Source organism: Notechis scutatus, chromosome 1 (genome assembly GCF_049901735.1).
Source record: "Notechis scutatus isolate UNSWTSFEM ecotype Mainland chromosome 1, rNotScu1.2, whole genome shotgun sequence".
In the NCBI taxonomy this organism is placed as follows: Eukaryota; Metazoa; Chordata; class Lepidosauria; order Squamata; family Elapidae; genus Notechis; species Notechis scutatus.
The window spans coordinates 319,962,179-319,986,346 of NC_142009.1; the positions used below are offsets into that span (position 1 = coordinate 319,962,179).

At 38.4% G+C, this 24,168-nt stretch overlaps 2 protein-coding genes across 9 annotated transcripts in view; both read right to left on the minus strand.

Annotated features, from left to right (window-relative positions):
- PRPF39 (pre-mRNA processing factor 39) overlaps positions 1 to 9,841 on the minus strand; it is a 26,566-nt gene extending 16,725 nt beyond the window's left edge. The window contains exons 1-5 of one of the 2 annotated variants that reach the window (XM_026670880.2): positions 9,686 to 9,841; positions 5,451 to 5,814; positions 2,380 to 2,505; positions 1,602 to 1,720; positions 820 to 987 (exon numbers count right to left, since the gene is read on the minus strand). In XM_026670880.2, coding sequence (XP_026526665.1) covers positions 820 to 987; positions 1,602 to 1,720; positions 2,380 to 2,505; positions 5,451 to 5,780 — 743 coding nt within the window. In that variant the 5' untranslated portion in view covers positions 5,781 to 5,814; positions 9,686 to 9,841. Of the gene's footprint in view, positions 1 to 819; positions 988 to 1,601; positions 1,721 to 2,379; positions 2,506 to 5,450; positions 5,815 to 9,456 lie in introns of both variants that reach the window. The other variant, XM_087952477.1, reaches the window with a different exon arrangement.
- A 6,080-nt stretch (positions 9,842 to 15,921) lies between these two features.
- The window catches only part of TOGARAM1 (TOG array regulator of axonemal microtubules 1), a 32,697-nt gene continuing 24,450 nt past the window's right edge, over positions 15,922 to 24,168 (minus strand). For all 7 annotated transcript variants that reach the window (XM_087952476.1, XM_026670884.2, XM_087952475.1 and 4 more), the window contains 6 exons: positions 23,464 to 23,590; positions 22,644 to 22,759; positions 21,498 to 21,687; positions 18,856 to 19,075; positions 17,650 to 17,736; positions 15,922 to 17,079 (listed from right to left, as the gene is read on the minus strand). In XM_087952476.1, the coding sequence (XP_087808602.1) occupies positions 16,826 to 17,079; positions 17,650 to 17,736; positions 18,856 to 19,075; positions 21,498 to 21,687; positions 22,644 to 22,759; positions 23,464 to 23,590 (994 nt within the window). In that variant the 3' untranslated portion in view covers positions 15,922 to 16,825. The remainder of the gene's footprint in view (positions 17,080 to 17,649; positions 17,737 to 18,855; positions 19,076 to 21,497; positions 21,688 to 22,643; positions 22,760 to 23,463; positions 23,591 to 24,168) is intronic.

The following is a 24,168-nucleotide window of genomic DNA, read 5'->3' on the forward strand; positions in this document are numbered from 1 at the left end:
AGCTTGTCCAACAATTGATATACAGGCTGCTGGAAGTAAATTCCATTAGAAACTAGAACACATTATGAAATTAAGATAATTTTTTATGCTCTTTCTTTGACAAAATGAGTTATTTTTTATCTGTTTATGAAACACAAAAATAAGTGTTCCTGGATTAGCACCACATCCTATGCCCCAAAGTCAAAAGTCTTAAACAGTTAACAGTTCTTAAAATTGCTTTGGTAAGAGTCGTAAAATGGTACTCTTTTGAAAAGCACAAAAGCATTTTAAAAATGATTTGGATAATACTTCAGTGTGAAAACACAGCTCATTACAGCTCATTTATTATTATATTTTTATTCTGCCTATTATATATTTGGCCCATTTCACAGCAATGAAGATACAGTAGAACCTTGGGTCGCAAACGCTCACAACCAAATTGGGTAGCAAACAAAAAATCCACCCATTTGTTAATTCAGGTCACGATTCAAAAATCAGGTGACAAGACCAAATCGGATTGTGACTGGAGTCCGGGAACAGATTATTGTCATGACCCGAGGCTCCACTGTACCTAAAACTTACAATTTCCACAGCAACCCTGAGAGGTGGATTGGTCTGAGAGAGATTTTCAACTCAGGAAAAATGTACAGAACAATATTGTAGAATATGGTTCTCCTTGTAATGTTGCAAAAATATGACTGGAGAGAAGTTCAAAAGCCCCCAGGAAAGGAATTCTGCCTTGTTCTGTAGGTCAGATTATAATGCCATGTAATTGTAAAAAATGTACCATACAATTATACAAACAGAAGAACACTACCCAAACAATTACAATCCGTATACCTTTGGAAGTGATGACTATATAGCTGTGTTGGAATCCCAAGAATGCGATCAAATATAGTAGTCACTGCTCTCAGGTTGCCTTCCTCATTTTCCCAATTGATATACATTTCCCAGAGTTTGTCTGAGCGGAAATCTGTCCCTGCAGCAAGCACAGCATGCTCATATGTCCTAGGTTGTAAACATAATCAAGGAAGTTTTTCATTAGTACAAAATACATCACATAACAAATTAGCAATATTTAGAAAAGAATGAAGCCACTGAGATATGATTTTTGATTATTTAGCACAGAATACCTTTTAAAGTGGAATACAATAGTTAGTACCTGCATTGTAACTGGAAAATTGGCAGTCTTACAACAGACATCTTTCCTCAAATTTAATCCTTTTAGTGTTTTGGAACTTCTTTCAGTCCCAATCAGGATATCAATGGCAAGCATGGATATGAATTATAATCTGATGCTATGGTATATATTAGGCTGTTAATTATTTTTATAAAACCACATATATCATGCATAGGAATTCTATTCACATGTATATATGCTAAGGTGTTCTGAAATCTGAGCAGGCTTTTAAATCCCCCATCTGGCCTTCAGTAAACTAGTAAACGAGTACACTTCAACTTTATACATCATCAGTTTTTGAAGACCCTGCTATGGCATTTCTAATTTCAAGCTTCTCCTTCAGGCCGAATATTAAGGTGTCTTTTTGTATGATCAAGTACAGCCCTAAGTACAATTCCACTACACAGGATGCACACATTAAGGTTCTTTTCAACCAACTTACCCTCTAATGGTCCCAATGGTTTCTACGTCACTGAAATCCAGTGTTTCTTTGAGGAAATTTATATAATGAATCCAGAGATCAACGCTAAGAGGTATCGCCTGGAGTCCTCTCCGATACACCTAGAAAAGAGAACACTAAATAGCTAGACTTTGAATCTCTAGATGGGTTACATGAGAGAGGCAACACTGTGTTATCCGGTGAACCTTATGAAATACTAATGTACTGGAATTTTGTTTAAATAATCTACCATTACCATTTGGGTGGAGGTTGGCTAGAACATGGCAATGCTCTGATCTCCACGTGCGGAGTCTTGATCTTCAAAGCGCAGCAGTCCCTGCATCTGACCAGGCTGTGTGGGCAGGCTTTGGGGTACAGATCATAGGGCACAGACCCTTTAGAGCATCAATGTCAGCGTCTGACCAAAAATGTAATAAGATGTAGCAATGGTGACCAGCAAAACCAACCACAGCGTTTGAATTTTGTGAATAAATGTATAATGTAAGTGACAGAAAAGCCCTGCCCTACTTGTTAAGCTGCAGTGTAATGCAGACGCTTGCACTGCAAAGCTTGACAAACTGTAGTAGAGGTTTAACGCACCTGCCAACAAAGAGAGAAGATATTAGCTCCAAAGGCCATAAGGAGTGACAAGTGTAAATAGAAAACCCTGAATGAAAGTGGCAGGTACTGGCAGCCAAAGAATTTCTTACAACGCAGTGGTTTGGTCATCATTTGGCTCACAGAACCCAAGGGCAACAACTGCATGCGTCTATATACATACCTCATCTGACTGCTTCATGTTACTGTGCCGCTTCTCAAGGTCTGCATATTTCTTCCAGTAGCCATAACAATAAGGGTAATGTGTGAAAAAACTGTCAAAGGCTTTCCTTGCAGCTGGTAAATTGTTCTGTGAAAAAATATAGAGGGCAGGATTTAGTACTTTTAGACTCTGCAGTAGATTGGAAGGGGAGGGGGACCTAATTTGTACATCATCTGCCTTAATAATAGAATCAAATTACAAATCTTGAGAAGGAAGTGATTGCAAAATCTATTTAAAGTTCAAGAGCCCCAAATCCAAAGCACTGCTACAGGTAGTCCTTGGTTTCTGACAGTTAGGACAAGAGCCTCAGTTGTTGAGCAATTCAGTTGTTAAGTAATTGTTTCATTGAACAACCATAATCCTGGCTCTCCCTGCTACAATTGTGAAGTGGCCACGTAGGTCATAAAGTAGACAGAGTGAAAGAGCTCCTTGCCAAAGGAGGGCAAGCAGTCCCTCCATATGTATAAGGGAATTCCTGTGGCAGAGAAATAAAGCTGGGATCTTTAGGATCCCAGCATCATTTCTCCACCTTGCCATGAGTTCCCCTCCCCTCTGTGAGTTGAAACTTCTCTGGTGGGATGCAGAAAAGAAATTTAGATCTGAAGATCTAAGCTTCATTTCTGTAGCTTGCAGAAGGATGTCAGCTGTCCACCATAAGCAAAAAGGGAACTTCTCCCATGGGGTGGAGATGAATCTTAAATCATGAAAATCTTAAGGCCCTTTCTGCACTCCACCAGAAGACTTCCCTTCAATGCATGAAGAAGAGCTGACATCATTCAGTGGAATGCAGAAAAGAAGCTTAAATAGTGAAGATCTAAGATCCCTTCCTTCACCCCACTGAAAGAGTTCCTTTCTGTGTATGGAGGACAGTTGATGGGGTGCAGAAAAGTTTAAAATCATGAAGATCAAAGCTCAGATCTTCACAATTTAAACTTCTTTTTCTGCATCCCAAAAAAGGATATTAGTTCTCCTCCATGCATGGAAAGGAACTCCTTTGGTTGGATGCAGAAACAAAGTTTACATCATGAAGATTCCAAGCTCCATTTCTGCACCTCAGCAGAGTAGTTCTTTTCTGTGCACACAGGAGAGCTCCACAGGGTACTAAAAGGAAACTTTGATCTTCATGAGTTTCACTGAGTAGGGAACTGAAGTGATTTACGAGATTGAGGAGTGCTTTGGTCAGAAGTAAGAACAAAATAAAATGCAATCATGTGGTGGATTGTGGTGCTGTTGAAACATCTGATAATAACTGGAAGTCTTCTCTACATGTTATAAATCAACAATTCTGAAGCTATTGTAACTATGTAAATGACAAGTCATTTTACCAGTTGTAAATAGAAATACATTTTCTCTGAAGGAAATTTTGTTATCAGCAACCAGAATTAATTGGTTCAATTAAGGTAACATTAGACAAACTAATTACTCTGATAATTTTTATTCTTATTTTTGAAGAATATGGGATTGGATTGGCAAGCTCAATCAAGAATTATCTGCTATCAAGAGGCAAGGCTTTAAATTCTAGATTCCACATGGTTCACCAAACTATAATAAAGCCTCACTTTATTACATTAGGAAGTATTTGCTATTGCCTATTATCCAATAAATAAGTATTAAATAATTTATAGCATTTGAATTTATGTCATAAGAGCATTACATAAATAGGTGCAACTGACATGACTCACATTATTTGCATAAAAGTCTTCATACATAACACTCGTTATAACATTAAGGAAAAGTTAATATAAATTTAAATGTGTCTCTTGATCTACTGTGAATGCAAAGGACTAGTCTGCAATTTCTGAGATGTCTGTACAGAAATCCTGAAGTTTGCTAAATATGGAGTTGGTTAAATCAAGATCTCACTGTATTTTAAAATACACATATTTCATTATTCCAAAATATTAACAGTTTTAGTGTCCTATTTTCACATATGTGATGAAGAGGATTCAGTAGCTTAAAGCTTTAAGCATATTAAACATCAAACACGACCTTGAAACTTCAACAGATAAATTAGATTCCTGGGATTCATAAAACATATTGTAGCAGTACGCCTAATTTCTATACTTTTGCACTGTGCCAAATTCTTTCTTAAATCTTGGAGTATTGTACATATTTTTAATTCTATGTTGTTGTTTTTTACTGCAAAACATTTCACAAAGAAACCATGCAGGTTTTCAGGGACAGCAATTGTTTAACTTAACACTTGCATCACCAACACCCATATATAGAAACTTATTCTCCCTTCATACATATGGGAATATTTTATTTCAATTCAGTTTTTCCCAGTTACAAATGAAGATAGTTGAACTCCAACAGAATGGAGGACCAGAGACTTAATGCATGTATCCTAAGAGCCACAGGCAGTTACACATTTAATGGTCCATTCACAATTGTCTTCCCTTTCTCCACACTTCTAGATTACCTTATCCACATCGTTGTTATTGTCACCACTACCACTGCTGCTACTGCCACTCCTTTGTCCTTCCATATCCCTATTCTTTGCTATTATAGACATTAACGTTTTGCCCCCCAAAACAGTTTTCCTACACTTTGATAAACTGAAAGAGATACAGCCACAATTATTCTGCCTGTAAGAGAAAAAAACTGCTGCTCTAGGACCCTTTCCCATACTTTCTAACCCACCCACCCCCCCAAAAAAAAACCTATCACAAGAATTTTTGAATGAATACTGAGAACATTTTAAGAGTGCTAGAACGTTCACTCACAATGTAGGTGAGTGGAAGAAATTGTATACTAAAGGTTATCTTCTGGGGAAATGATGGGAAGAAAATAAATATTTGAAAGTTGAACAGCCCTCAATTGTATATTCATTTTCCACTCAATTCATCCATTTCTTACATGTGGCACACAAAGCATTTTACAATATTGAATATGATGTGTTAACATGACTCCATTGAACCTGAGGGATGATATAATGGCTAGAAGCATGAAGTTTAGAATTCATACATTCAAGTATTGGACAGCAGAGGAGAAAAAACACTACCACTGGTCCAAAGTATATAATTACTTACCTCTTGTTCTACAAACTGAAGGAGGTAAACCCAACCTGTAAAATCTTGTGGGTTAGTTTCAACTACTCTCCAAAACTTGTCAAAATCAGCAGGGAATGAATTTTCAGGATCAGATGTCTTTACAGTTTCTGTAACTGGTATTTCAGTGTCCTGAACAGTCTCTTCCTGGGAATTGGCAGCAGGAGAATTGTCAGGGGACTGCTCCATCTCCATGACACTCATGATCTCTGTGCTAAAGTCAGCTGGCTGCTCATTCTTGGCCTCCGTGTCCTTACCCATGTTCTCACTTTTCAAGTTGCTGTTGTCTTCTGTATGTTCTGAACTCTGCATAGCGACTGATACCTTTTTATCTTTATGAAATAGTCTGTAAATGCAGAAAACGATTAGCATCAGTACTGTCCATTGAATTTTCAAACAGTACATAGGCATCTGACTTTTTTAAAATAAATGTAACATTTGATAAGAGTATAATTATTAAAAATAATTAAAAATTAAGATGAATCAAAACTGAATGAGTCAAGTCTTTCTAACATATAGATTGACAGCAAAGTATAAGGCAAATATCAGAATAAAACCATTTTCCAGCCCATTTTAGCCCAACTAAACTACCGAGTGGCTAAAATTCTAACTGAAGTAAACAATTATGAATAATTAATATACTACTTTAGCATATCTCTATTCTGCACAAATTCCAAGAAAAGGGGAAATATTTGCATTGTATTTCATAAATTAAAATATCCAAATAAAGTGCTACATTAATATAACTCAGTGGTCCCCAACCTTTTTTGTACCAGGGACCAGTTTCAAGCACAAACACTTTTTCAAGGACCGGGGGGGGGGAAGAATCCGAGTTTGGTGGTTTGCTTGCAGACGTTTCATTACCTGACTAGGTAACACCTGATGTTGTTACCTAGTCGGGTAATAAAACGTCTGCCAGCAAACCACCAAGTTCAGGGAGCGCCTCGGCCCTGCCTCCCTCAGCCCCATCCCTCAGGTGTCTCCCTCCCTCCCTCAGGTGTCTGCCTCGTTCCTCTCTCAGTCGCTCTCTCGTTGCTCCACCAGCCCAGGAAGAAACTGCTTCAAAGAAGCCGGGGGGGGGGGGTGGCTTTCCTGTCGCCGCAGCTCCTTCGAAGCGCCCGTTTACCCCCACCCCGCCCGCCCACGCACGGTTCAATCCGGTTCAATCCACAGTGCTCCGTTCTGCCTGCCTTCTTTGTTTCGAAGCAGCTTCGGCTGATAAAAAGAGGTGAATAGTTATTATTCTCAGCCGAAGCTGCTCCCAAACAACCAGACAGGCAGAACGGGGCACTGAGTTGAAGTGCGCACGGGCGGGCGGGGTGGGGGTAAACGGGCGCTTCGGAGGAGCTGCGACAACAGGAAAAGCCCCCCCCTCCCGGCTTCTTTGAAGCAGTTTCTTCCTGGGCTGGTGGAGCAGCGAGAGAGCGACTGAGAGGAACGAGGCAGGAGGAAACCGAAGCCGCTGAGCCGGAGAGCAGGACAGGCTTTGGTTGCTTCCTCCCTCCCCTTCTTTCATTTGTGTCCTTGATCCCCGATCCCAGCAGCATTCACCGAAGGCGAAGAAAGGCGCCATTTTTTAAAAAAATTTTTTATTTGCGGCCCGGTACAGAGTGCTCCACGGACCAGTACCGGTCCGCGGCCCGGTGGTTGAGGACCCCGATATAACTGATAGTACTGCTTTAATTTTCCATCTCTATTTCAGAATTTCAACAGAGAAGCCAAATATTTTTATCTAAGTATCACCTTCTCTAGTCTCAATTACCAATCAAAACAAATGAATGAATTATTATTTGGATCCAGTTTCCTCAGTCAACTGAAACAAATTCCAAAAAATTCAACTGAATGGGGAGGGAGGGACAAGTGGCAACTAAGCCTGTCATACAAGAGATAACTTGCTCATTCAAATCATTGGCAGCAGCTTTCATAACAAATTAAGATACAAAAGGGCAAATCAGGTGCCCTAATTTACAATTAAAAAGTGGCAAGAAGTCCAATCACATCTCACTCCTTAAAGATCGTGCATCAGCTCTGATAATCCCTAACTGGTATACAAAGGCTCAAGGGAAGCATTACCTGCTAACTTCAGTCAAGTTGGAACTACTTGATAGACTTTGATGTGGTATCCTCCCACAATGCTTCTGAGTTTGTTGATACTAGTTAACAACAATAAAATCAAGATCTTTCTAGATGATAAATAGAGCAGTCTATAATTGGGATAATAGAATTATCTAAATTCCCAAAATCATTCTGTAGGAAATGGATTTTAAGTATAATACTTTTAGAACACAAAGAAACCCAAAAGCTTTTTAAGATGTCTATGTCTGCAGAGAGGTACTTGGTACTGAAAATATACATAACCAAGCTGAATGGAAATACACACAGAGTGTGAGCTTGGTTATGTATATTTCCAGTATCAAGTACTTTTCTGCAGACAGACGTTAAAAAGCTTTGGGACCCCAAGGACGCTTCATATTTACTTACACACACACACACAAAATGCATACATATATACACACGTGTGTATATATATAATTTTTGTATAGTATTTGTGTGTGTAAATCTGAGGAGTTGCTTTCTGAGCTCGGTTATTTTGTTGCAGATGTTTCATTACCCAAATTTGGTAACATAATCATCATATAAAAGTCTGTCAAGATTTAGTCACAAGAGAATTCAGATAGTGAATCTATTCACTAGAACTGAGATTTCACAGGAAATTACAGTACTTATGAAGAGGTGCGAAGCGTTGCCTTTTAGAGAAATATTTTGGCTATTCAAAGGCTTTCCTCTCAATTCCTCCAAAATAGGAAAAATGTAAAATATTTCATGGTTCACAGAAAAGGTGAATACAAATAACCATAATTCCCAAGTTACAATTCTCACTCAGTATGTCAGAAGTAAAACCACCATTTTTTGAATTGCACCCAGAAGCTGATATGAGGTGTAGTAGAGAGCAAGAATGAAAACCCAGTAAATGAATAATACAAGTTTCTTCCACGCTACTTCTTTTTTTTAAAAAAAATCCCTTCTCAAAGCCGATTTTTTTTTCATGACGTCTTTCCAAACGCCCAGTTCCTTACAAGTCATTTTAGGCATCTGCAGTTGAACAAACTCCTCCCCCCCCCCTTTAACTCTCCATATCGTTTCGTTTTCAGTGGCAAACCCACCGGCCACGACGCCCGTTCTCCTGAATTCCTTACTGTAACTTTGACCGTTGAAAACTGTACCGAGTTCAGGGTTTAGAAAGTTATGTATCCAACCGCTCTGATTAGGAGGAACGATGCAAGCGAACTCTGGGCATAATTACGCCCCCCCTTTTCCCCCATCAGGCCCTCAACCAGCTTTTTCCCTCAAAGCTCCTTTTTTTTTTAAGAGAGAGATCACAACCCAAAAAGCCACATGGTTGGAGATCAACCCGCGCGACGTAACACACACACACACACACACACACGAAAAAGCGCCAATTCGGGGCGAAATATTGACCTCACCCCATTCCTAAGAGGGGCGTGCATAGATGCACCATCGTGCCTGCCTTCCCTGTCCTATTGTCCCCATTTAATCGTACCCATTTTCTGTATTCTTACTCATGTTTATACTTACACCTATTATTTTGTAAGCGATTGACAAATCAAATAAATAAATAAAAAGCAAAGCAATCCTAGTTAAGAGAGAAATAAGGCTGGGAGAAAGTCGCTAGATAGGCAGAGAGACTTCTTGACTGAAGCTCCGTCAGTCATTCCGTCCCGAAGCCTACAAAGAAAAGGGAGCTTAAGAGTCGGCCGCCCTCTTGAAGGAGTGACGACGCCAGCAAATTCCTTCCTTGGTTCGCGCTGCTCCTTCCACCACAAAGAGTAGCCGAGAAAGAGCAGATTCCCCCACCTCCTCCACACTCTCTTTCGCTCGCTCGCGCTTGGTTCCCCCTTCCCCACCACCACCACACGCGCGCGCGCCCTCGACCACCGGAGGCCGAGGGTTGGGGGGGCGTTTTTACCTCAGGCCGCGCCAAACTCGTGGGGAGCGGGGAAAGAAGCCAACGGTGTGGAGGGGCGTGGGTCGGAAGGAGCGAGTTCCCCTCCTTTTTTTCCTCGCTGCCCAACCGCCTTTGCCTCAGAGAGAGCGTGGCTGGGGAAGCGGGATTTTTTTTTAATTTGTTTTAATTAAACCTTTCCTCAGACCTCTTAAAACGCAACACCAGTTCTTTCGCCCGTTTCCCTACAGACCTGGCTCGTGTTCTCTGCCATCAGTCCCGCTCGGCCGTCGCTTTGACTCTCTTGAGCGGCCTCCGGTCTGCCCGCCGTCCGAAAGAACGTACTACGCAAGCGCGTGGGATCTAAGGCCTCTCTTTTTGGCCCAATCTGACTTGCGCCGCCGGCGGGAAGAAAGAGGCGCATGCGGGGTAGCGCGCCCAGCCGGAGGCCCGGAAGACAACCAGTTGAAAGAGCATGCGCCGGAAGGAGATGCGCTCGGCCTTCGTTGCGACGTGGCCGTTGCGTGTCTCTCAGTGAGAGACGGTCTCGGTCTGTGAGCCTGTTCTGGGGCTCTTTTAGAGTTAATTCCTAAGTCCTTTCTTATGCGTTACTCCAAATGTGGACGCTGTGTCGTCCTAATCATCTTTAACTAAGATGGCGGCATAACCAGACATGAAAGTTCATCCAAACGGCACCTCTGTCACTCTACCCTGATAACAGCTTAATTTCTTTGGGAGCTGCAAACGGGCGATTATTTTGGTTGGTGCAAAGTGCAGAATTGGAAGGCGTAGCTGACATGGGAAAACACCATAATTTTGATGCTATTGGCTGAGTAGATGAAGGAAGGCGTCCTAAATCCTCTGTGGGAAGCCCACCCCCACAATAATGAAATATTTTGGGAAATATTAAAAAGGTAAGAGTATTATATTTCCCCCAAAGGGAGAAATGGAGAAACATGCTCTAAGACAGAAAGCAGACTCAGTCTTTCTTAACAGCTCCCAGCAAATATTTTGTGCCCATTGAAAGATTGTGCCAGCTTATTCACAAGAGAAAAGAACTTCAGCTCCAGGATGATGGGATAAAGGACAAGACATTGAGAAAAGTGGAAACAATATCTGTCCATTAAGAAAGGCAGGTTAGAGGCAATAGATAACAAATCAAAAACACATGCCTGACAGGATTAGGACTAAGGAAATGATAATTAAGACCCATCATGAGCAAGTAAAACCAACCAAATAATAAAAACACAAGGCAAGCCTCCAGATTACAAAATGCTGTAAAAACTATAAAAAGCCCATGTAAAACCAAACCAGTTTGCCAGCTGCACCAGAACCACAAATCCTGGTGGTTCTGTTCATCAATAAATGGACGTTCTTTCCAGTCAGCTTCCAGCCTCTATGTTGTTTCCAGCATCTTTCTCCAAGCTTGAAACTGAACCAGATGGATTTTTCTTCCAACACCTATGAAGGTGTAACTGTTTCTAGCTTGTAACTAGAAACGTGATTCTGATCATCTCTTGAGCTACTGAATAAATACATTGGAAAAACTAAGAAGTACCTCTGCAAAGTTCAACCACTGCCAGAACAACTGTGCTCTTCAAAGACTTGTTCCTGTCATTGTAATGTGCCAATTCTGAGTTACTGAAGAAGGAACCTAGCTGATCATCACTTATATTTATTACAGTAAAATAGTCATTTTGCTGGAAGTTATCAAACTCTGTACCAAACAGTCTCATCCAATCATGGCTAACCTTTTCGTCGCATGCCGAAAGTGTACACGCGCACAAGTGCCTGCACCCATAATGCAATATGTGCATAACACACACACACGTGCCTCTGTGCATGTGTGCGCATCCCCCCTGTGCATGCGTGGCAGATACCTGACAAGTTGACAAGGTGGCATGCGCAGTGTATCTGTTCCAGGTGACAGCTCGCATGCTGGCAAAAATGGTTCTGTGTGCCACTTCCGTCATCACAGGTCTCATCTGTCTCCTATGCTGAGTGACTTCAGTCACCTTTGGTTTCCATTTGCAGGGGTGTCAAACTGGCAGCCCATGGGCCAGATGCGTCATGCGCAGGACACATCCACCTCAGCTCCGCAAAGGCAAAAAATGTGATACATTGCAATGTTACGTGAGGCAATCAAGTTTGACACCCATGATTTAGAGTGAAGCATGCTTAACAAAGACAACTGATCAGTCTTGTATAAAAATGTGTGCAGATTATACTTATGTGGCTGACAAGGGACATTGGAAAGGAGTATATGAAGAATGGATGCCGAGAGCAAAAAGGGAAGGTTATGTCCTGACCCAGGCTTCGTAAACTGTAATTATTCACAAACTTGTTTTAAAAACAAAACTTATTTTATTGCAACGCTGGGAATGGTTTTCATTCCCAGGCGGAATTAAACTCAAACAGTCCCCCAAGATAAGCACACACCTTTCAGTTCTGTGAAGTGCTGCCAAAAACAAGTATCGAATTAACTAGAAAAGAAACCAACCAAAGTACAAGAAAAACTAACTGAAGTACAAAGAGCTTCCAGGATGACTTGGAACCGATGGAACTACTTTGCTTCCTGCAAAGGTTTCATCATTTAGGCCTGACTTTTATCCCTTATGGAAGGGGCAATCACCTCCCAGCCCTATTCCCGAGTCGCCCCTTTAGTTTCAGCTGCTCTCGCCTTATAGCAGTTCTGTGCACGTGCACTGGGAAAAGGCTGTCCTGGGTCCTCTGCCTCGTTGCTGCCAGACTCCAAAGGCTCCGAAGGCAGCGCCCAACTCCCAGATAATCCTGGCCCCATCTCTGCATCGGACACAGTACCGTCGTCCGAGTCCTCTCCAGACTCCCTGACTGGTCCCCGTTCTTCTCACTGTCCGATTCTGCTACCGACAACAGGTCGATGAGAATCTTGGGGGGTGGGGGGGCAAGAGATAAGTTTAAAGAACAAAAGAAGAATATATGAAATGACATATGAATGTGATGGGACCAAGGATGGGAATGAATAGCATTGGAATAAAAATGTTTAGCTGTATTTCCCTCTCATATTTGTTTAACAGATAACAGATAATCAGAGTTGGAAGGGACCTTGCAGGTCATCTAGTCCAACCCCCCGCCCAAGCGGGAGACCCTACACCATTTCTGACAAATGGCAGTCCAATCTCTTCTTGAAAGTCTCAAGTGATGGCGCTTCCACAACTTCCGAGGGCAAGCTGTTCCATTGGTAGATTGTTCTCACTGTCAGAAAGTTTCTCCTTATTTCCAGGTTAAATCTCTCCTTGTTCAGTTTCCATCCATTATTCCTTGTCTGGCCTACAGGCACTTTAGAAAATAGCTGGACCCCTTCCTCCCTGTGGCAGCCCCTCAAATATTGGAAGACCGCTATCATGTCTCCCCTGGTCCTTCTCTTTACTAGACTAGCCAAGCCAAGCCCAGTTCCTGCAACTGTTCATTGTATGTTTTAGTCTCCAGTCCCCTAATCATCCTGGTTGCTCTTCTCTGTACTTTTTCTAGAGCAGGGGTGTGCAAACTTTTTGGCTCAGGGGCCTCATTGACTTTTAAAATTTGACAGACAGGTCGGGTCAGCACAAGGTACGATACATATAAAAAACTGCAAAATCTCCGCAAAATCAAGTCACTGTGCCTAATGCGCTACCTGGTGTCGAAATGCCTGTCATTACAAGTCAAAATCAAATGAATGCAATCATTCAATCATTCATATCAAACCTTAATTCTGTACCAATCTTCGGCGGGCCGGATTAAAAAGACCAACGGGCTGGATGTGGCCCGCGGGCCGTAGTTTGCCCACCCCTGTTCTAGAGTCTCAACATCTTTTTTATAATGTGGTGAGTAAAACTGGATGCAGTACTCTAGGTGTGGTCTTACAAAGGATTTATAGAGTGGTATTAGTACTTCCCTTGATCTTGATTGTATCCCTCTGCTAATACAATTTAGGATTTCATTAGCTTTTTTGGCTGCTGCTGCACACTGCTGGCTCATATTTAGCTAGTTGTCCACTAAGACTCCAAGATCTCTCACAGTTACTGCTATTGAGCCTGGTTTCACCCAGTCCATATGTGTACTTTTGGTTTTTCTTGCCTAAGTGTAGGACTTTACTTTTCTCTACATTGAATTTCATTTTGTTAGATATGCCCCAGTGTTCTAGTCTGTCAAGATCCATCTGGATCTTGAGCCTATCTTCTTGGGTGTTAGCTATTCCTGCCAGCTTAGTATCATCTGCAAATTTGGTAAGTTCCCCTTCTATTCCCTCATCTATATCATTAATGAAGATATTGAAGAGTACTGGGCCTAAGACGGAACCTTGTGGCACCCCACTGCTTACTTCCCTCCATGTAGACTTAGACCCATTAAGGACTACTCCTTGAGTACGGTTTGCCAGCCAGTTGTGAGTCCATCTAGTGGTGGTGCTATCTATTCTACTTTTTTCTAGCTTACTAAGAAGTAGGTTGTGGTCTACTTTGTCGAATGCTTTGCTAAAATCTAAATATATTATGTCCACAGTATTTGGCTGGTCTACTAATTTAGTCACTGTGTTGAAGAATGAAATAAGATTGGTTTGGCATGATCTGTTCTTAACAAACCCATGCTGACTGCTAGTTATTACTTTACTTGTTTCTAGATGTTGGCAGATCTGTTTTTTTAATTATCTTTTCCAGTATCTTCCCGGGTATTGATGTTAGGCTGATTGGTCTATAGTTTCCTGGGTCTATTTTTTTCCCCGTTTTTGAAGATGGGAAACACATCAGCTGTTTTCCAGTTCTCTGGTAGTTCCCCAGTGCTCCAGGATTTTTGAAAGATATGGTGCAGTGGTTCTGAGATGACCTCTGCCAGCTCCTTTAAAACTCTGGGATGAAATCCATCAGGCCCCGGTGATTTGTTTTCAACAAGATCAGACAGGTATTCTCTTACTATTTTTTGCTTATTTTAACTTTTATTTCTGGTCTGTCTTTTACAGTTATGTTTTTGGTGGGTTGAGCTATAGTTTCTTTTTGCGTGAAGACGGATGCAAAGAATGAGTTAAGCAGTTCTGCTTTCTCTCTGTTGCCTGTTACTTCCTTGCCATCTTCTCTCTTTAGTGGACCGACTGTTTCCTTGATTTTTTTCTTGTTATTGATATGTTGGAAGAAACTTTTTTTTATTATCTTTAACTTTTGTTGCAAGTCTTTGTTTGTTCTGAGCCTTTGCTATCCTAACTTCGTCTTTGCAGATTCTGGCTATCTGCTGATATTATGACTTAGCTGTACGTCCTTCTTTCCATTTTTTGTACTTGTCCTTTTTTTCTTTCAATTTGCCAGAGATCTTTGTGTAGCCATGCTGGTTTCTTCTTGGATTTCTTGTTTTTCCTTTCTCCGTGGTATTGCTGGTCTGGGCTTCTATGATGATACTTTTTAGAGTTTCCCAAGATTCTTGAGTTGTTTTTTCCTTTAGGATTTTCATCCATGGAATCTTTCCCAAGTTCTCTCTGAGTTTATTGAAATCAGCTCTTTTAAAATCCAAGACTCTGGTGTCATTATGTTCTGTTGCTTGTGTTTGTGTTATGTTGAATTTTAGTATGACATGGTCATTCTCACCCAAGGTTCCTGCAGTTTCAACTCCCTCTATCACTTCTTCTCTGTTTGTAAGAATTAAGTCCAGTACGTCTGTCCCTCTAGTTTCACCCTCTACCTTTTGGACAACAAAGTTGTCAGCTAGGTTGGTTAGGAACTTATTTGATTTCTCACTTAGTGCAGAATTAGTTTTCCAATTGATATCAGGATAATTGAAGTCTTCCATTACTATTGTTGTGTGTTTCCTGCATATGTTTGTTAGTTGGCTGGCAAAAAGGACATCTATTTTTTCTGCTTGATTGGGTGGCCTATAATATACGCCTATGGCCATGTCATTCTTTTTTTCTTTTATATTGACCCAAATGCATTCTAGGAGGTTTTCATCTTTGGTTTCATGCATTTCTGTAGCAATATAGTGGTCCTTTACATACAGTGCAACTCCACCTCCTCTTTTATGTTTTTTTTTTTAATAGTTTGTATCCTTCTACCAGTATGTTCCAGTCATGGGTTTCATCCCACCAAGTTTCTGTTATTCTAACTATATCATATTTACCTTAGTTCGAGTTCACCCAGTTTGTTCCTCAGACTTTGTGCATTTGTATATAGGCACTTGAGATCTTTATGTCTGACACTGCGTTTACAATTTTAGTCCTTTTCTGTGTAAACTAGGAGGGTTAGAATTCTAGTCCTCCCATAGGCACAAAGCCAGTTGGTTAACTTTGGCCCAGTCATGCCCTAGGAAGGAGGTGATTGCAAATCACTTCTAAAAAATTTTCCCAAGAAAACTGTAGGGACTAGTCCAGGCAAGCTCTGAAAACTGGACACAATTGAATGACTTTTTCAAAAGAAATCTGTCAAGTAGTTAGAACTTAAGTTTTAAAAACAGTAATCTTCAAGACAAATCAGGAAAGGGAAATAAACCACATTATTTACAGAAATAAAGCCATTTATTTTTATAACTTTTTTTTTATCTTTCAGATGAATACAGTACTTGTAGGTGTCATATTTTGAGAGCAGAACTGGCACTATATTGCTGAGGATTGCACGTAAGGTCAGAAAAGTTAACACCTTTATAAATTTTGGACAGATAAAATTCAGTAATATTTTTCACACTAAAATATGGAAGCTATATTCAACATGTGCTATCTCTTTTAAGACATGTTCAAAATCTGTAAAAAAAATATTTTCTATAAATTGTGGTCAACATGCTTCATTAAAACCTTTTCCAAGTTTTACAACAATGTGCAGATAATTATGCTCAACTGTCAAGCAGATGTAATACATCAACAGCAGCAAAAGCAAGCTAACACTGCACAATCATGAGTGGGACTGATTTTTAAAATACATTTTTTCCACAAATATCACACAAAACCCTGTTCTTCATGTCTCTCCAAAGTCTCCCCCTTTTAAGGCTATATGAGAAGACACGTCATAACATGATTTCATGATTAAAACTATTTCTAAATTTCATCTTTGTTAGTACACATAGGGCACCATGCCACCAAGTCAAAAAGAGTGCAAAAAAGCAGAGTTGTCTTTGCTTTCACAGACATCCAATCCCGATTCTACAGAATCTTGGAACAGCACCAGGACAGGAAGTACGCTTGCAAGTGCCATACTGATTTTGGTTTCAGCCTAGGACTTAAACTGGAAAAATAAAGTCCTAAATGGTTGGTCATTAAAAGCAGTCACTCCAATTTCACTTCTGTGTGAAAAGCACAAACATAATAAAGTCAGGCTGCTTGAAAATGATCCATTCCAGCCCATGTAAAACTGTATGCTGTTATACAGAGCCTATAATAATCTTTATGTCCATATCAGGGTCTGCTTCAGGTAGTTTGGTCAAGGAATTCCTCCAGAGTTCTTTTTATGTGTGGGGGCTGAGATGCAGCATAGATCAACAGATTCTGACCCATTTGTGCAAAAAGTGCTTTTGACAGTTTAGCAGTGGCTGCCCGAATATTTCCACCAGCTCCAGGTAAGGAACCACTGTTTGTCATGTTGCCCAACAAATGCCATAAAACCACCAAGACTTTCTGCTCCACTGCATGAGGCTTCCGGGGATACAGCTCGACAACAAGTTCTGAATGCAGGAAAAGAACCAAGGGAGAAAGAGTTATTTTTCATACAAAGATATGGTAAAATGCGACTCCCCAGATTATTTCCTAAAACTGAAAAGAAATTCTATCTTAATATAGTCTTTTTAAGAAGGCTATTGTGCAAATTCAGAAGCACAATGTTGTGAACTATGAACTTACATACTGCACACAAAAAAGTCAAAGGATCTTCTAGAAACATGATAGATATTGGAAGAACAAATACGTTTTTACCAAACAAATTTGTACCAATAGAAAACAAATCTCTATTCTGATTTCAAACACTTCAATGGAATAGAATATTAATAGGCATATTATATTTGCTTTTCAGTTTCCTGTATTGGCCATGAGTTTCAGACTAAAATTCATATCTACTGCCAACCCTGCAATACAGAAACTCTTTATTAAGTATTACCAAATATGGTAATACTTAACAAAGTGTAAAGATTTGAAAATACATGATAGACTTATTCAATATAGATCAGTCTTAACCAAGAAAAAAAACACTGATGAGAAAAAAGGACATGAAGCATAAAGAAAACTGCTGAAAGCCTTACCAGCTAGTTTTTCAGTTATGTCTTGTTTGGCTTTTCCATTCAAAAACTGGGCCTTAGTGCAGAATGGCTGGAGAAGCAGGTAATTGTCTTGAAGCAAAGGAAACAAAGACATAAAACACAGGATTTGCTTCAGGAGATTTAGCTCTGAGCTCTAATAACAAGACTTTGTATAAAACAATAAAGATGAAACAGAGTTTGAAAAATGGGATAGAAAAATTTAATCTCAAGGCCCAGAAATCTCAGACTCTCAATGAATTTACATTCTGCATTAAATCACAGTATAGTTTATTTGGATTCATTTAGCGTGTTGGTTAATGTAGCTGTTGTGTGTTAAGAACTACAATGTTTGGGGCTGGATGGGGTAGAGAACATTCCTTTTTCTTTGTTTTTAATACTAAACATTCTGAGAAACATGGCATTGCAGTGATATTAGAGAATGGCTGAGAACTTTTTAAAAAGTATTTTTTAAATTGAGTTCTAATTGTGGCAGTAGGGTTATAGAAAGTAGGCAACACTTTACCACTTAAATTGAAGAGGGGATAGAGGGACACAGAGAGAAAAAATAAAGGTATGGTATCAAAAACTGCCTAAAGTTCCCTGGGTGACTGAGGCAGCGTACAAATAGATAAAAATAAATACTGGTCACCACATTTCAGTAGCACCATCTAGTATAATTGGGAGCTACAAAAAATAGGAAAAGGTCCCCAACCACTTCCACTTTGGACATGAAAGCCAGCTGGATGACCCTATGACAGTCATTCAGCCCAATCTCCTTAAAATGGGAAGGATATTATTTATGTTTGCTGCCTTGAGTTATTTATTTTATAATAATAATAAAGGCTCAATGAATAAATTCTAAAAAAAAAGTAGCACATGGGCTAATAGTTTAATTTGAGTGGACCTTTTTGACATGATAATCAACAAACTATGGTTAACCCAAACCATGTCTCAATATATGTGGAATCTATATATGATTTTTCCTACATCCTGCCAAACTTCTTAACTTGCCCTAAAGTATTGTTGAAATGAGACTGGTACATTATAGGAATGTTTACAAACTGAACCAATCAAGCATTAATAAATCCACATTTGTATTATAAGCGGATAAATAAAACCCCATAAATTCCAAAGTGTTTAGTCCCCTCTTTTATCGCAATGCTGCACCTTAAAGCTCAGTATAGCAGATGGAAGAAAAAGTCAGTTTACCTAAGTGTTGACAAAGAGCCTGGATGACATTGGTGGCAGCAGCATAGATGCCTGGGTTCTTAGAATTCAGATTGTTATCAACCAAGGCAGGAATTAACATATTGATAACAGGAGATAGTTTCTCTTTCAACAGAGGAATCAACTGGTGCATGGTCTCTAGAGCAACCTGATTGACTTTGCTATTTGAGTCATGTAAGCGAGACTTGAAGGCATCAAAGATCTAGACAGACACAATTACAATAATTTGAATTATTTTATTTGACCAAATATATATTTAAACTGTCAGGTTTAAAATGTGGAATCCTATGGAAATGTGCTCAGATCCCAACTTTTCTAGTAATTTCAATGTGAACCCAAACAACTTCTTTTTCTTTCATATATTGCTGCACTAGTGGAATATCCTGAAGAATTGTTGGTCAGTCACAGGATAGCAAACCGTTTTGCAAATCAAGGATATACAACTCATATATAAGCCATGTTAAAGTTCTTTAATCAATATGCTTTTGCTCAAGAATACCTAAAACCCCCAACTATTAAAGGAGCTTGAACTCCAAGAGATAGCCATTTGCTTAAAGAGTATCTGACAAAGAAATATCACACAAAAGAAATAGATAATAAACAATTATACTTAGGATGATTGATCTGCTCATTTAAGGCAATTTGCATTAATAAAAATATATGAAGAAATACTATGATTGGTGCTGGGCAAAACTAGATTTAGCCAATTTTCTTTTTTATTTCTTGACTCCCCCCCCCCCTTTTATTTCTCATTCATTTTCCATACTTGATATAATTTTGTTTACACAACATAATGCAATAGGCATGTATTTATATTTATGTTCCACCTGATAGTTATTTTACTTCATTACAAAACTGACAAGAAGTAACCTGATTCATGTAGCTGTCATTTTCTGTATAAACATTTAATACTGCAATATATACATGGAGAATATTGACATATTACTCATGAATATCTTACATTACGGTTTTATCAGAAGTTTAAAAATGTAGTTTAATCTGTTTTCTGGCTAAATTGAGTGTCTCATAATATTATTTGTATCAACACAATTCTGTGAAAGCTATATTTAAATGTTTATAGAATTGAACTTTATTGCAGTATGTTTACAAAGAGACAACTGAAACATGTGTTATTCAGTATATTAAATTCCAACATGCCTGGAGCTTTTGAAGAAATAAACTGTGGCTCATTTGTACAAGATGATGTAATTGAAGTTATTTATGTAGCCTATGAAACAATGAGCTTGAACTGCCCTATCCTGATAAACTAGTAAAAGTCATTTTGAGTAACATGAAACTATTTTCCTATAATCATAAATTGATATAACAAAAAGGTTTACTGTGTGTATTGAACACTTCAAATAATGTTTGAGGAGTAGAATGAGTTGCAATGATTTTGCCATTGGAAGTAAAATTGATCCATGGTGACAACAACAATCGTGATAACTCCAGTCCAAAATCTGGAAGTAACTTAACCATTGAGACCATATTATTCCAACTCCTGAAGATACGTTTGATTTTCTTGGCAATATTTCTAGTATCTGGAATCTATCAGGGCACAAGAATCAAGAATGTACTTTTTTGGAGGTGTTATATTTATCTTTTCCAGGCATCTCTTCCTTTATTTTGTATTCTCACCATTATTAAGTTTGAAGTTTCAATATATTAATATTGTTTTAAGTACATGTATTTACATTTTTTCTTGTTAGCTATTTTGATATAGTAAAATAAAATACATTTTAAACATCTCAAGACTAAAATTAAATTCTAGAATAACAATGTGTTGTTGAATGTGGGTCCAGAAAAAAAACCAAGGTACTGGCAAGTTTTATGTCTTAAGCTTAATCAAATATTTTATGAGAAAACCATGCCTTAATTACATCAATAGTCTTTCTTATGTTGCACCTGCCATCTTGAGGCTACCAAGAATACATCCGGTAGGAGGGTTCCATGTACTAACAAGATATGTGCTGGACAGCTGCAGTATGACAGATACAACACATGAAATATATTCTACATAATCAGCTGTTTTCACACTAGGGAAGCTCAGGAAATGGAACGCAAAATAACATTCTTGCCATGCCATGTTCTTGCTGCCAGAACAGACAATACTGGGCTATGTGAACCAATGTTCTGACACCATATAAGGCTTCTTTCATTATCTTTGCTCCCTCCCTACAACTATAACTATGATTCTATCTACTGGGTTAGTGATTTGATTAATTTTTTCCCTTATAGTCATTTGTTTCTTGTATTTCTATTACATTTGTCAGTGTAAATAGCATAATTTATCACCTACGTCTGTGATGGCGAACCTATAGCATGTGTGCTGAAAGTGGCATGCAGAGCATTTCTGCTGGCACGCAAGCCATTGCCCGGAACAAATCAACTGCGCATGTGCACACACACCCTGCCAGCCAGCTGATTGTCGGGTATCAGCTGTCGGGTATCATGCGCGATGTGTGCGTGGGAGACGTGCACGCATGGGGGTTGCGCACAGAGGCGCACAGCGCGGGGGAGAGTCGCGCACGGATGTGGAGAGGTTAGCCATCACTGACCTACATGCTTTCCTGTCATCTCTAGAGAGAATACTGAAGGTTCTGTTGTAACCTATATAATGTTACCTTCACAATGTTCGCAACAACAAGGTCTTGGTTGTTCTCTGTGTCTGCTAACAGTTGTTTAATTCCATTAATTCGATCGCGGAAATCTTTTGCATTTAGTAAAGCTGTTATAAATTTTACATATTCAGCACTTTCCAAAGCATTGCGAGGAACTAATTTCCTGGATATGTCACGTATTTCTCTAATCTCTCTGTTGAGAAAATAATGAGAGCATTCTTTAACTGTATACTCCAATCTCCTCTATACTCCAGTACATATATAGAAAGATTCATAGTCCATGGATCTTTCTATATATATATACTCTATTACTTTAATAGATATAAAGTTATTAAATTTATTAGCTTCTAAAAGGTTACAGAAAAACAACAACTGAGTTTTCTTGGCTCCTACAGATATTAGGTCAGTTATAACATTAGTTTCATGTGGATTAGAAATCAAATCCTGAAAATGTCTGTTTGTAACATGAATACAAAGAAGTGTATCTACTACTGAGAGCTTAATGCAACAGTGATTGATATAAAAATTAAGTGAGAAAGAGGGACTCAGAAATTATCAATTACAAATCCAGTTCTAGGTTTATACAGTCTGAACTGAACAATTTTTCACTGATCTGGAAAATATTTATATCCTTTAGATCAAATAGTGATTATGGTGAAATCACAAGCAATTCCATTAAATGAAAAACCATCTACTATAGAAAACTGCTACTTTAAAAATAATTATATACCTTGGATTTTACTTAGCTACAAGCTTTGCTTTTATAGAGTGTCAACAGTGACAAACCATTTTTAAAAAACTTGTCAAGTACTAACATAAGGAAAATATTATTTAACTTTTTGACTTCTCACAAACAAAATGCATAAAACATGACAATTTAGTTATTAAAAATAAACAATCATATCATACACATAAGAAGAAAGTTCTGGAATGTTAATTTGGTATTTTCTTTTGTTCCAATTTTTCTATACCTAGTTTACAACATACTCCATGTTCAATTTTCCATTTATAACAAGAAAAACTGTCATCCCTGTTTACATACAGCAACTGTATAATTTTTTTCAGATAAACATTATTTTCTTTTAGATTTGCAACATCTGAAAGATGCTATTTTGATGGAATCTTTGAAGCAGGAGGGCACAACCATACCTGTCACTAGCACTAAGTACTTCACGTGACATGTTTGATCTTGAATTGTCTATGTTGCCAGTATGAGAACGCCTTCCTTTGGCTGAGGGTGTAACTATTGGCATCTCCCCAAGTCCCTGAAATTATGTAACAAGAATAAAAATGTTTATTTCAATTATCTTTATATTGCCTCATATCTTCATTTGTCTCTAATACAATAATATCAAGAAAGAAGGACTCATTTATAAAATATGGGTTTTTGTCTCAAAAAACTTCAAACACTTGTAAATACGTAAACACAGGAGAAAGTAGAGGAACAGAGAAAATGTAAAATGTAAAACAATAAATGAAAAAAGTTCTCGTAAAAACAGTTTACATGCTTCTGATAAAAATAGGCTTAATGAAAACATTTAATGTTTGCTCTGTGCTAAAGCAAATGATTTGATGAAGTTCCAAGACAAAACTTATTTTCAAATTGAAATCCAAGCGCTATGAAATAGGTGTTCAGCCTTAATAGATCTCAAAGATTAACAGATTCTAATTAAATAACAAAAGCATAACCAACAATCAGGGATTGCAAAAGACATTACTTGAGAAAAGTTTCCCATTGAAATGCAATAGCATACATCTGCTAAAGAGGAACTGGAAAATAATTTTAAATAAAATCAAAAGGCAGAGAGATATAATGATATGTAAAATACTACACTTTTAAAACATAAATGTTATTGTAAATTTATCCAAGCCATATAGCAGCATGTTCAGTTCATTATCACTCCCCAGATAAATAGGAATTTATGTCTTATTTTTATTCAATCTTATTTTGGAGTGTTTTTCAACATACCTTCTGACGCAAATTGCTGACTGTCTCTTTAACATAAGGCAAGTCCTTTGGCAGCACATGCTTTTCAAGCATTTTATCAAAGTCCGTGTGCGTCATCAAAGTGAAAAGCATCTTTCGCCCATAATATCTATAAGCATCACAAAATCAGTTTTATTAATACATATATTCATGAAATTAATCAAAATAGCAATGCAATAAAAAGAAAGGGAAGGAAATCATATTGACTGAGCTTTTCTGAGTCTGGCAAATTTTGCGTCTTAGAGTACAACTTCATCCTTCATACTAAATGTACTTTCTTTAGAATACAATCATACAAACTTTGGATAATTTGTTTTTTCTAGATATTCCAGATTTCTGCTTTCTGGAGATGCCAGAAAGCAAAAATCTGGAACATCTACAGTAGAAAAAGAAATATAAATCTACATACTAACCAAATGTGAGTGATATGTAATTCTCTATCTTCCTACCATTCTTGCATACTTGGAAATCAATGGACATATGTCACTATTTACTAGTTTGTGAAATAATAATCTGCAAACAAATCTGTGAACACACATAGTAGTATCAGATGTAGGAATTTATATTTTAGTTCCATAAAAAATATCTGAAGACATCATTTTTCCCATAAAAGTAACAGCTTAAGCAGAAGGACTTAATTCTTTAATGTGATGGGCTAAAAACCAAATATGCAACAACTTTTCATTT